Raw genomic sequence first — 14,236 nt, forward strand, 5'->3', positions numbered from 1 at the left:
GGATCATGTTGAATATTTTATTACTTTCAGAGAGATATGTGCATATGATTTAAAAATTAGTACAGAACTTATTAATAATAACTGTGTATCATTGGTAAACTCATCTGCCCTGTCCCTCCTCCTCACCACACTCCGAATTATTTCTCTATTTTGTTACTTCCCCAACCCCAACTGATAAGCTAATTCCACTGTTTCTTGAGTTATCAATTTTTAGACATTATGTGCTAACATTCTGCCATGAAATGTAAGAACTTAGCTCACTTACACTATCCTTTCTCTCTTGGCCTATCTTCTCCAATTTTTATTAGTTCTCTTAATTTCCCTAGTTACTTATGTCTGTCTTCTAGTTCTCATTCTATCAGCTTTAGAAACAAATCTCTTGGCATTTCACTTCTGGACACTCCTAATTGATAACTTTCTTTCATCTATTTCACTAGTCAACTTTCAGAAATATATCTCTACCTCCACTTGCAAGTGTTGATATTTATATTCCATCCTAAAGGAAGTATTCTGTGTTTTGTGATAAGCCTGTGCCATTTGAAGGAGAATGTTCTTTTTGTCCAAGTCAAATAAATTCTTTTTATTTCATAATTCTATTAATTATAATAACTATTATAATCAATCGAGGTCTCCATTCTAAATATAAAAAAACTAAATCTCATTAGACATGAGAAAAACAAATTCTGAATGAGGAAGACCAAAATAAACACAACACTTGACTTAGGGTAAAAGAACAGAGAGGTCAGAAAAGTAGTAAAGATTACAAAAACGAACCCATCACCTAGCCTATGAAACAAACAACCAAAATAATTAACCTCAGAGACTTTTATTTCCAACAATGGTCAGTTCCTTTCTTTTTAGATAATCTAATAACTTAGTGCAGACAAAGAAGATCACAGTCACAGTCATGGTAATCACAAACTAATGTAATCTAACATAAACTTTTATGATAGCTTTGGCTAAATGTTTGTGCCAATATATCCAGTAGTATATTAAAAAAAAAAAAAGAAACTAACAAAAGGGAATACCTTGGCTTTTGATATTTTTGATAATATCAAGCAATCTTGGTTCATTTGAGAATGTAGTGAACATAAGCATTCAAGAAAATGTGTTTCAAATTACCTAGAAACTTAAATTTAAATAAGAACATTTAAACAAATAGCATTTCCAAGGTAAAATTACCAAGCAACACTCCAAAACAGGAGATACAATATATCTCACAAACTTACCCTGGGAAATTGTACTGAAAAGTGTGGGATCAATGGCAGGAACAGTCTGTGGAGTAGGCTGGATAGTATTGCTTGTTACACCTGCAAATCAGAAAAGCACAAATGGGTATAAAATTGTTACCCTATTCAATTATATACTAGGAAAGTGTTTACAGAATTATAGGAGAACTTCATTATTTCATTTAATTATTTTCTTGAGACATTAATGGATTCTAATTGGATATACATATTTAACGTTGGAGGCTGGCAGAGAAAATATGCAGGAGAATACATTATGAGTACATATTCGTATTGGCTATATATTTCCTAACATGTAGTTTTGTCTAACACTTCAATTTACTTCTCAATTAAAGCTTACCAAATATCTATAGAAGTAAAAGACTTCTACTTCCTACTTTTCATTTTCTTAGCCACTTAAATAATTTTGGGGACAAGGTGAGACATAATTATGATTTAGTTTAACTTATGGGATGAGTCCCATTTCATCACTGTGCATGAAATTAAAATTATACATTTCAAATTTTCCAGTTCTCATATTTTGAAAATGGGATTTTTATATATCCAATAAACAATTAGTTTGTTTTTATTTCATGTTAGAACTTGTCAAAACTGTTATATTCAGTAAATAACTAAGCATTCTTGATTAATGGTAAGGAATGTACTAGAGTTGAAGATTATCAATCATCTAAAAAATTAACAAAGTGCTGAAACATTCAAAAAAAAAAAAGACTTAAATGATTCAATCAGCAAGGAAAGCAAATGTAGAAGCAAAACTGATTATTCTAAATCAATGGAGTTATTCTTTCAAAACAGGGTTCATTTGCCCCAACTTCATAGGTTAAATTCAAATAGGCAATTTGTAGTAAAAGTAAAGTGGCAGAGACACTGGGTTGAGGAAAAGCAAACAGAGGAAAGGGTGAAAATAAAGTAGGAAGTTTCTAGAGGCACAAAAACATATCTAACGAGAGTTCTAGTATGTTGGTTTCACAAAAGATGATTGAAGTTCTAAAATACAGTGTTTCTGGCATGAAGTTTTGACTTTGAAGAACTTTCTCATCACTAACGTAAGGGAAAAAGTAGTTTAAATAAACATAATTTTACTTCATTTAATTTTTAGGGCAAACCAATTTCATGTGTACAGCCTTTGGAACTATAAAAAGCCAGGAAAATTTTATTTTTTAACTAAAAATTGAACTATTAAAAATTTTAAAAGTATAAAAGGATATAGATGAAAAGTGAAGTACGAATTTTAGAATTTTAAACAGTACAAGAAAGTACAAAGGTGAAAGCCTGCCTCTCATTCCTACTCAGAACCACTTCATGACATACAAACACGTGTGAGTCCACGCCAATCTCTCTATGTACAATGCTATTCTTTGCTAAGACATTTGTGTTTTGAAATTCGAAAATCAAAATTCCCCAGAAGGCAAGCTTTGTGTGTGTTTTGCAAATGGCAGTAAGTTCTGTATACTATACTGTTTTGTGCATTTTTTACTTAATGTGTTTTAGCAATAAATCTGCCTTGTTCTTAATAGCTACATAGTGTTCCATGCTATTATAAACACAATTTATAAAGCAGTCCATTATTTACAGACATTTAAGTTGTTTCCATTCTTTTGCTACCATAGATAATGCTATAGTGAATATTCTTATATATTGTGTGCATGAATACATTTATAGAAAAATTTATAGAAGTACATTTGCAAAGTTAGAGACATAAATTTTAAATTGACCAATGACTATTTTTTGCTTGATTTTTATAAATGCTAACCAAATATATTACTATAAACATTTGACATAATTTCCTCCACAAAACTTGCCAAACACTAAAAGACACATACATACATAATAATAAAAAAATGTTAGAATGTAAGATTTGAGAAGGATCTTCAGAGACTAGTCAAGTCTAGAGCTCAGCAGCAGCTGTACCTGCAACTTATGTTGATGGTTATATATATTATAAAAAGGGAAGTCGACAACACTCTCACAGCTCAGTCTATATATCAATGCTATTCCTCATTAAGAAATTTTTATTTTGACTAAATTAAAATCCTCTAAACAAACCCCTCTTTTTATGGAAAAGGTATACTTTTTGGTCAGCAACCTGCTTTAACTTTTAAATGCTTATTTGTACATCTCCATATGACTAATAGGCAATATAAATAAGAACAAAACAGAATTTACCGGGAGAAAATCTTTAGTTATGTGGTAAAATCTCATTTGAGTGTTATTAAAAAAAATGTAGTTTGCATTTTATTAAGTCTTGTGGTTAGTCATTCAACTAAGGTTTGAACTGACTACATGCTCAAAGTGCCTCATGCAGCACAGTCAGAAGATGCTGTTAATCTCATTTGTCTTGAAGCACTGAAGCAAGGCCTGTTCTCTTGGCAGCCACTGTGAAAATGTTTCCACTGGGGCCTAGAGCACTGACTCAACACAGTCTCAAAAATACCTGTTAAGCTAGTAAAATGGTTTTTAGTTTATGCTATTTCTTTCTTTTTTTTTTTTTTTTTTTTGAGACAGAGTCTTGCTTTGTTGTCCAGGCTAGAGTGAGTGCCGTGGCGTCAGCCTAGCTCACAGCAACCTCAAACTCCTGGGCTCCAGTGATCCTTCTGCCTCAGCCTCCCGAGTAGCTGGGACTACAGGCATGCGCCACTATGCCTGGCTAATTTTTTATATATATATCAGTTGGCCAATTAATTTCATTCTATTTATAGTAGAGACGGGGTCTCGCTCTTGCTCAGGCTGGTTTCGAACTCCTGACCTTGAGCAATCCGCCCGCCTCGGCCTCCCAAGAGCTAGGATTACAGGCGTGAGCCACAGCGCCCGGCCTTATTTCTTTTTTGAGATGCTCAAATATAGTTATTTTTCCTTCTTCTTGACTTGGGTAGGTTTCATTCGTCAATATGCAAATAGATTACTGCCCCAAAGACTGTAATATGTTGGAATGATGCGACAAGAAGAACACTTCTCTGGGAAAGCAGAACTGTTTTGGAAATTTCTTTCTAGTATTTAACAAAAAAAGTGTTAATGAGTAACTTCTGGTTAACTTCTAAGTAGATGGTTATATAGCATATTAGATGGTATTAATACATATTAAAGAATTAAATATTATAAGAATTCTAATTAAGTACTAAACTGTTCTGTTAACTAAATGGTGTGGAGACTCTGAAAAGGGAGACATCTCCTGAGTGTTGGTTAGAAAACCAGAGAACACTGTCCAAAAAGTGTAATTAAACAGAACCCTAGAAAAACGTAGCATTTGGAGAGGCACAGAAAAAGGGAGAAAGACATGCTACAGATGAGGAACAATGCAAGCCAGGGTAAAAAAGTAGGAGGACTGAGTTGAGTAAAACTTTAGTGCAATCACGGGAAATAACATTGAGAGAAATGTGTATGCCCTAATATCAACAACAGAGTATCAAAGGCTAACAGAAGAACTCCAGTGCGGTCCATGGTACTCTTGACACAACACCACAGTGCAGATTTTGATCTATGTATGGGCTGAGCTGTGTTTATAATTAAAAAGCTACCATTATTTGAAAATAATTCTATTATTTAATTGAATTAGATTTATTACTAAGGTCTTCTTCCTTAATATTTATGGTCTCTAGAAAGCTTATGATTTATGAGAAAGAAAAAAACCACATACCGTATCACCTACATGTGGTATTTGCAGTGTTAAAGCACAAGAAGGAAACACTTCGTCTGTTTAAACAATCACCATCCCTGTCCTCATTGCACCCCCTTTGCTTTTTTGTGGAAGAACTAAAAACTGTAAATTAGTACATACTATTCTTTTTAGCTATCTTAAGGATTTCCCTTTGATAAAAATGCATCCTGGACCTTTATATGAGAGAAAGTAAATCATTCTTAAAGTGAGTAAGAGGGGAAACATCTGTTATATTTATAAACTAAAAATGTTATTTTGTTTTTTATTAGGCAACTATGAACTGATTTTTTTTTTTTTTTTACTGTTTTAAATACAATATAAAAACAAATTGGGGGCTAAGAGGAGGAGATTCCAACATCTCAAACCAATCTTAAGGGGAAATATACTATCAGAAAAAGTAGGTTTTGCCTTGACAGGATTTTACATTCTTGGAAGAAGGGACATAGAAGGGACGTGGCCAAAACATGAAGTCAAATAAACTTGGATTCAAATTCTGGTTCTGTCACTTACTGGGTATGCTTGTTTTCCCTTGGATAACTGCTTACTTTCTTTAGAGTTTGTAAATCAGACACAGTAATCTTTAATTTAGTTGCTGTACAAAGTGTGTAAATTAGCTATGATAATTATTTAAATACTAAGTCTAGAAGCATTTAAATAGGAAAGGATCACGTCCTACAAAAGTTCTAATGTTTATGTTTTATTCACCCCTTTGAGGAACAAAAGAGAGAGAAAACATGAGGCTCATGCCAGAGTTAACTGGGTAAAAATCGTTTATGCCAGAAGACTTTCTAATAGAATACCACCTCCTAATAACTATCTTACGTCATGAATATTTTAACCAGGAAATATTGTCTATTAGTTTGAACATATGGAACTACCAGTATTTTACCATTTTTATTATATAAAACTAGTGATTCCATAAGATCAATCTAATATAGCCCTCCTACTAAAAGTGTGTTTGTCTTTCATATATTCATTGTGTGTGTGTTCATAGTACATTTGTATAAGTGCCAATACCACAACTATGCCTTACAATATGTTGCCTAGGCTGGGCATAGTGGCTCAAGCCTGTAATCCTAGCACTCTGGGTGGCCAAGACAGGAGGATCTTTTGAGCTCAGGAGTTCAAAGAGACCAGCCTGAGTAAGAAAGAGACCCCATCTCTATTAAAAAAAAAAAAAAAAAAAAAATATATATATATATATATATATATATATATATATATATATATAAAGAAATTAGCTGGACAACTAAAAATATATAGAAAAAATTAGCCGGGCATGGTGGTGCATGCCTGTAGTCTCAGCTACCTGGGACACTGAGAAAGGAGGATCCATTGAGCCCAGGAGTTTGAAGTTGCTGTAAGCTAGGTTGACGCCACTGCACTCTAGCCCGGGGTAACAGAATGAGACTCTGTCTCAAAAAACAAACGAACAAAAACAAAAATGTTGCCTAAAGCAGTACCTTGTTGGGGGGGGCAGCCTTTCTATAAGGTTAATACACTACTCCTATATGTGACGTTTCTCTTGATTCACAAAACAATCTTAAGTATTCATTAACTTGTCATTAAATATCCTTTCTTTGACACAGAAACAGGAAGGAAGAGGGGGTAAAAAAGAGGGAAAAGAAGCTAATTTGCTGAACACCGATTTTGTGCTAGGCATAGTACTACTGAATTTTTATACCTCTCTGCCTTTAATAATTAAAATAACTGTAAGTATGATTAATTTCATGTTAAAAAGAGGAAAAACCTAGGTCAAGAGAATTTGAATACCAGTTGAGTTTGTGGTTTATCAAGGGGTAGAAACTAATAACCAATACTATGTGATCCTCAAATGCATTTCATTTCCCCATGGCCCCTGTATGAGAATGCCTGTGTCTGGGACTCTTGGTCAGTGTTTAAACTTTTGAGTATAACTGAACAGTATTCACTTAAGGCAAAAACACCTAAATAGCTGGTTTTGCTTACATTATTCTACCTTGGAAATACTATTTCTAAAACATAATAAAATATTTAAAACAGTGTTGGCATGAAATTTTACTTACAAAACAAATTCAAATTGGTTTTTCTATTAATGTCATCACATAGGACATAAAGCATTGAAAAGTCAGGGTAAAATACACCAAATGAAGACACAAAAGAGATCAGTGCTAAAATTATCACTTTCATCAACAATCTTAAAGGGAAAATATTAGCAATATCTATAGATAATAAAAACTTGAAAGTTTTACAATAGGATGAAAGAGACTAAATAATTGTTGCAACAATGGTCAAAACAGAAAACTTAAAAGTAAATTTCACTCATACAAAATAGCCTATGTGGTTTGGGTAAAATAGGCTGACAACTAAAAAGCAGTGACATAATAGTGTGTTACATAATAGAAAACAGTAGAAATCAGAGGTCAAACGATGACTCTCACTCCATTAATTAAATATTTTGAAATTACTGTAAAGTTTAGTACCATGGGTCACCTTTGTACTGGGATAAATACAAATTTTTAAAGAACAATTCTTAAAAAAATTAAAATAAATGAAGTGTAGAATTTAAATTTTTTGTGATCATTAATTATTTATTTGTATTTGTTTATACACTCACCTTTACACAAAATTTGGAGACAGCATACTTATGTTTAAATGACAAAATAATAAGTAAAATAATTAGTCAAACCTATTATTTTATTTTTTTATTTCAGCATATTATGGGGGCACAAATGTTAAAGTTACGTATATTGCCCTTGCCCTTCCACCCCTCTCGAGTCAGAGCTTCAAGCGTGACCATCCCCCAAACGTTGCATATCTCACTCATTATGTTTGTATATACCCATCCCCTCCTACCCTCTCCCACCTGCCCGACACCCAATAAATGTTATTCCTATATGTCCACTTAGGTGTCGATCTGTTAATACCAATTTACTGGTGAGTACATGTGGTGCTTGTTTTTTCATTCTTGAGATACTTCACTTAGTAGAATGGGTTCCAGCTCTATCCAGGAATATACAAGAGGTGCTATATCACCATTGTTTCTTAAAGCTGAGTAGCATTCCATGGTATGCATATACCACATTTTATTAATCCACTCATGTATTGATGGGCATTTGGGTTGTTTTCACATCTTTGCAATTGTGAATTGTGCTGCTATAAACATTTGAGTGCAGGTGTCTTTTTCATAAAGTGACTTTTGATCTTTTGGGTAGATGCCCAGTAGTGGAATTGCTGGATCAAACGGTAGATCTACTTGTATCGCTTTAAGGTATCTCCATTGCTTTCTACAGAGGTTGAACTAGTTTGCAGTCCCACCAGCAGTGGAGGAGTGTTCCTATCTCTCCGCATCCACGCCAACATTTATTGTTTGGGGACTTTTTGATAAAGGCCATTCATACTGGAGATAGGTGATTTCTCATTGCAGTTTTGATTTGCATTTCCCTGATGATTAGAGATGTTGAGTATTTTTGCATATGTTTGTTGGCCATTATTCTGTCTTCTTTTGAAAAATTTCTGTTCATGTCTTTTGTGCACTTTTTGATAGGGTTGTTTGATTTTTCCTTGCTGATTTTCTTGAGTTCTAAACATATTCTAGTTATCAGCCCTTTATCAGATGTGTAGCTTGTGAAAATTTTCTCCCATTCTGTGGGTTATCTGTTTGCTCTCTTGACAGTTTCTTTGGCTGTGCAGAAGCTTTTCCTGCAGAAATTATTCCACAACATCGAGAAGGATGGAATCCTTCCCAACACATTTTATGAAGTGTACATAACCCTAATACCAAAACCAAGAAAGGATGCAACAAAAAAGAAAACTACAGACCAATATCCCTTATGAATATAGATGCAAAAATTCTCAACAAAATCCTAGTCAATCGAATCCAGGTGTAGAATTTAAATTATCGTTGTTAACGCCCTTCAATTGGAAAGTAAGGGTGATACTTTGTCAATAATATAAGTAAATGAAGAATAGTTTCAATTTTGTGAAAGTGCCTCTATCTGCTGACACTGACTTACTACTAGACACAGGTTTTATCCGCCCTTTTTTCTATGAAAACATAGACATAGATAAGCAGATATCTCTTCCCTGTTTTTTTAAATTCACACATTCGTAAGGTTAAAAAAAGAAACCCTTCCTTTCACTCATCTGTGATTCCCCTGTTACTAAGATTCTGCACCTCAAAAGTGCTCCCCATCATCAATAAAACCCATGTCGGGGCAGGGGTAGGGTCCTCAGGCAATGAGGCAAGACAAATTTAATCTTGCTATCACAGTGAGACTCTGACTGACACATCCTATAGAAAGCTCACTCACCTCAGTGCTATTCATAAACAATAGTTAAGGGGGAAGGGAAGAGAAGGGAAGGGAAGAAAAAAGAATAGCAATACACATGCAAAGCACAGAAACTATTCCTATTAATAAAGTATAACATTAATATTAATCCAAACTAATATTTGTCATTTCTCAAAAACTGTAATATAACTAATATTAAAACTTCAATTAAAGAATTTAATTTTTTGGTGGGTTCAAATGGAATTTAAGGACCATATATGTTCACGGCTATCATTATGAAGCACAAATATGATAAGTAGTACAGCAATTATTTATAAAAGGGGAATTAAAAAATTGTTCAGTTTTAGTTTCCTACTTGTGCTGTGAGGCACTTCTGCTGGTGTATTAGCTGGGGCATGTGCGCCTGGAGGAATCTGTATTCCAGTATAGTTGCCCGATGGCATGTTGCTCGGGTCGTAAGTTGAAGATGATGATGGCTGAGGTGGCTGAGTGGGCAGAGAGGTTGCTCCAGCATCTTCATTTTCTTCAATGTCTATTATATAATATATACACAATGTTAAAGTAGGAATTTTGAAATATAAACACCAAATATTCTTATTTTGCTACATATACGACAAATGAACCCTTCAAACACAATTCTATTTAACGTAGTTAATAGGCTCTATTTCTTAAAATAATAGTTTTAATTTTTTTATTTTCTTAAAAATTTAATTTTGCCTGACAATATGATTATCACTTCTTTCAGAATAGCAGTTTCTAATTCTGTAAACTCTTCGCATATAGTATACTTTTCTTTAAAATAAACTTTCTTTAAACTTATTAAAAAATCAACATTTTTGGCAAAACACGCCACATTTATGCTATCCAGTAAGAAAGCTTCTGACAGCTGCTTTTTACTCAATACTTGTGGTGTACTAGCTACAAAATTATTATATGTATGTTGTTTCAAGTATTTAGTTAATAAATAAAAACAAAGGAATGAAATTTCACATTTAGTTATGTAGAAGAAAGTGATGAGATACTTTGTTTTCAAAAAAGTGATGAGATACTTTGTTTTGAAAAGTTTTGAAAGGTAGACTTATAAAATATACTGTATCATTAGAATTGGAAAACTATTTTGAGAAAATTAAATTTTGACAGTATATATAAAATGACAATTAGTCACTTTTGGGAATCACAGTCATTTAAAATAAAAGCAAGCTAAAGCTACAGATTTATGAAATAGAATATATTTTATTGTTTCTGATCAAATTTTTAAATAACTTTTGTCTGATTATTAATACATTATATATTCAATGTGGATAATTATAAATAAGCAAAAAGAAAATTAAATTTACCCACTACTCTGAGATGATGAGCATTTTACTAATTAAATTTGTGGATATATTTATATTTTATATGCATTAGAATCACTTTCTCCTATACTGGAAAACTCTAACATTTATACATTCTGGAAAAGGAAAAAAAACCCAAAAAAACCAAAAACCAAACAGAAATTCACTCTGTATTTTTTATATACTCCATAATATTTGAACCATGTGAATGTATTACTTACCACCCTACCCCCAATAATCTACACAATTCAAACAGATACACAAAAAATAATACAGTGTTCTTTGTGGTTTGGAAACATTTTATAAATTATAAATGGATTGCCTTTCCTATGCAGGGATGAAATGTGATCAGAGGCAGGAGACAAATCATTTTGTTGATCTGGACAGATATAGCAGTTTGGCCTTATCACTCAATGTCCCTATGTTTGTAATTTTATACTTAATTTTCATGGATTTTGGACTTGATGGAAACAAAATTGCATTGTTCCTTCCAAAGACTTTGAATAATAATCAAGTGAACAATTGTGATTCTATTAAATCATTTTACTTAGAACAAATAAATACATACCATTATCTTCTTCAATTCCAACAGGGCCTGCTTGTGGGGTCTCCCCATTCTTTAAACAATTGTGGATGTATGTTGCTTTCCACCTTGCATATTTCCTGTGTTTCACATTCTAAAAGAGAGTATTTTAATATCAATATTGGACTACGGCAAAAAAGCAAAAAATAAACATTTATGATGACCTATATCATATTTTTGACATAAAACCTATTTTTACAGATTACAGTTCTGAAAGTCTGGGAATCTCCTTATCCTATTGCTGGATTCTACCAACCATTTTGGGCTCGAAAGAGTTCATAAAAATCTATCTTCCTCAAAACACATGCCCAGTTCTCTTTTATGATTTCACATTTTAGAAAAGATCTGCAGTGGAAATATGGGAATGTCCAGCCAGCAAAATCTGAAACTCTTATGCACAGGGAAAACTAGGCTAAATGGAATTTTAGGATTTTAAGATTAAATATAAAATCATAGATTGAACTATTTTCCCTAAAGAGAAAAAAAGAAGACCTGTACAAATCTATGAAACTAAAGGAAAACTAAGATGATATAGTGGTTAAAGCAAATACTAGATTGATTAGCATGTAAACCTGCCTTTTTAATTAGTCATATGCTAGTTAACAACTCTGAACCTCAATTACCTCAATTCTAAAAAGGGAATCTGTAAGGAGAACTGAAAATATCATTGAAGAGCTTGCTAGTTGGCTCTTTCCCCCTGCCTTAAAATTTTGCTCCATGCTATACAATACAAGAGAGTAAAATCTCCTAGGATTGTGGATGGACTGGTGATTTTTAGTTTATATTTTGAATTGATCTTTATATGATAATACTTATGAACCAATGGCATTGGCATCACCTGGAAGCTTGTTAGAAATGCAGAATCTTCAAGCCCAACCCAGATCTACTGAACCAGAATCTGTGCCACAAGATCCCCATGTGATTTGTATACACAATAGAATTTGAGAGAGCAAATGGTTCTAGTACATTGAAAACAACAGTATTTGAAACACAGCAGCATTTTGCAAAGATTCATTAAGTCATGGATAAGTACAAATATAGCATATGGTCCAGATACTTAGTTGAGTATATAATGTGAGTCTCCAGATACTACTACAGATAACTTCTATATAGAAACCTAAAAAAAAGTAACCCTCAAATTACTGAATTGTTCTATATTTCATTTTCCTTTTCTTATTAAACACTCCTTTCATATATTCCATTAAAAAATTTCATACATTGATTCCAATTTTCTTCTATAGGTATGACTATATATTGTTCCACTTCTCAAACAAGTTTTTCCAAAGTGTCCACATTTAAAGCCTTCAACTTCTTCAACATTCTGCTCACTCTGGAGGGGAAGGGAACAGAGTTCTCTTTCTTTCTTTCCTGTTTAGTTCATATTCTCAAGTTACATAGAAGGTCAGAAAATTTGAATACACCTGTGCTTTTAATGGCAGGAAGCTGACATGTGCCAGCCTGTACCTCACCCAAGTCATCAGTTCACTTGCGGACCTGTTCTTGCTAATGTTACCAACAACCTACTCCACACTGGAAAACCCAAGGGACACTTTTCTGGCATCATTTTAGCAAACCTCTCAGCAGTTTATTAAACCTTGGGATATTCCAACCTTTGTGAAAATTCTCTATCCATGGCTTTTGTGACACTCTAGTCTCCTGGTTTCTCTCCTGTCTCCTTGGCTACTAATCCTCTATCCAATCTCCAAATAATTTTAAGCACCCTGTCCTAGCATAGACTGCAAACTAGTGGGCTCAACCAATGCTGATTCATATAGAATTTTAAAGATGAATTGTTTTCTATATTTAAATACTGGGAAAGTTATAGAAAATCCAAATTTCTAACTTCTCTTTTTTTTAAAAAAAGGAAGATCTGAACCCACATTTACTTGGTAATAATTATCTGAGCTGAATGGGGCAGTCCCCTTTAGATGCTGTATATTCATTCATTCTCCATCTCTCCTCCACTCTCCCCTACCTCTAGTTCACACACCATATCAGTTGCCATTTATTATCTCACAGTGGGCTTCATTTATCATATTATCCACCAGATTCCTACAAGCATTGTGATCCTGCCATGAAGCCTATTTTCGTATCTCTCCATACACATTCCCACGGCTTTAAATACTATTGCTGTCTTTATTATTCTTAGATTTATATATCCAACCAGGATCTGCTTCTGACAAATATCCAACTAACTATGTTACATGGCCACTTGGATGTCTAATGTATGATGGAAATTAATTTTTTTAAAACTGTTTCCTTGATTTCCCTCATTGCCTTTCCTCCCCATGGGTAAGTTTGTTCTCTCTAGTAAGAGATATGTGGGAGTCATTTTTAGCTGCTCTTCTTTCTTTTGAAATATGAATTTTTAATTTTTAATTATTATGGGTACATAGATGTATATACTTGGGGGGGTACATGTGATGTTTTGATACAGGCATACAATGTGAATTAATCAAATCAAGGTAACTGGGGCAACCATCACCTTAGGCATTTATCATTTCTTTGTGTTAGGAACATTCCAATTCTATTCTTTTATTTTAAAGCATACTCTAACTTATTGTTAATTAAACACTTTGCTGTGCTATCAAATATTATTCATTCTATCTAACCATCTAACTGTATTTTTGTACCCATTAACCACTCCCACTTTATCACTTCCTCCCTGCTCCTCCTTTCCAGCTTCTGGTAACTGTCATTCTACTCTCTCTCCATGAGACCACTTGTTTTAATATTTAGATCCAACACATGAATGAGATTTGCCTTTCTGTGCCTGGCTTATTTTACTTAAGGTTCTACAGTTCCAGCCATGTTGTTGCAAATGGCAAGCTTTCTTTCTTTTTTATGACTCTATTAACATTCCATTGTGTATGTACCACAATTCCTTTAACCATTCATCAACTGATGGGCACTTAGGTTGATTCCAAATCTTGGCTACTATGAATAGTGCCTTTATCCTTTGCTCTCCCCCTACTCCCTCATCTAATTCACCAAGAATCCACTTGGGTTTCCTTCTGAAACATACCTTGCTCTTCAGCTCCCCATTTGCTCTGCAATAGCCCCCTAATCTGTCTCCTTACTTATACTCTTGCCCTACCTGCCCCCCTCATCTTCCTCATCCAGTACTCAGAGTAGAGTGATCTTTT

General features: G+C 33.5%; 1 protein-coding gene across 1 annotated transcript in view; it reads right to left on the bottom strand.

Moving 5' to 3' along the window:
- Positions 1 to 14,236, bottom strand: part of VTA1 (vesicle trafficking 1) — a 52,537-nt gene that overhangs the window by 5,529 nt on the left and 32,772 nt on the right. Inside the window, exons 5-7 of the mRNA XM_012743284.2 lie at positions 11,076 to 11,184; positions 9,529 to 9,705; positions 1,230 to 1,310 (exon numbers count right to left, since the gene is read on the bottom strand). Coding sequence (XP_012598738.1) covers positions 1,230 to 1,310; positions 9,529 to 9,705; positions 11,076 to 11,184 — 367 coding nt within the window. The remainder of the gene's footprint in view (positions 1 to 1,229; positions 1,311 to 9,528; positions 9,706 to 11,075; positions 11,185 to 14,236) is intronic.

Source organism: Microcebus murinus, chromosome 5, assembly GCF_040939455.1.
Source record: "Microcebus murinus isolate Inina chromosome 5, M.murinus_Inina_mat1.0, whole genome shotgun sequence".
NCBI classification, from domain to species: domain Eukaryota; kingdom Metazoa; phylum Chordata; class Mammalia; order Primates; family Cheirogaleidae; genus Microcebus; species Microcebus murinus.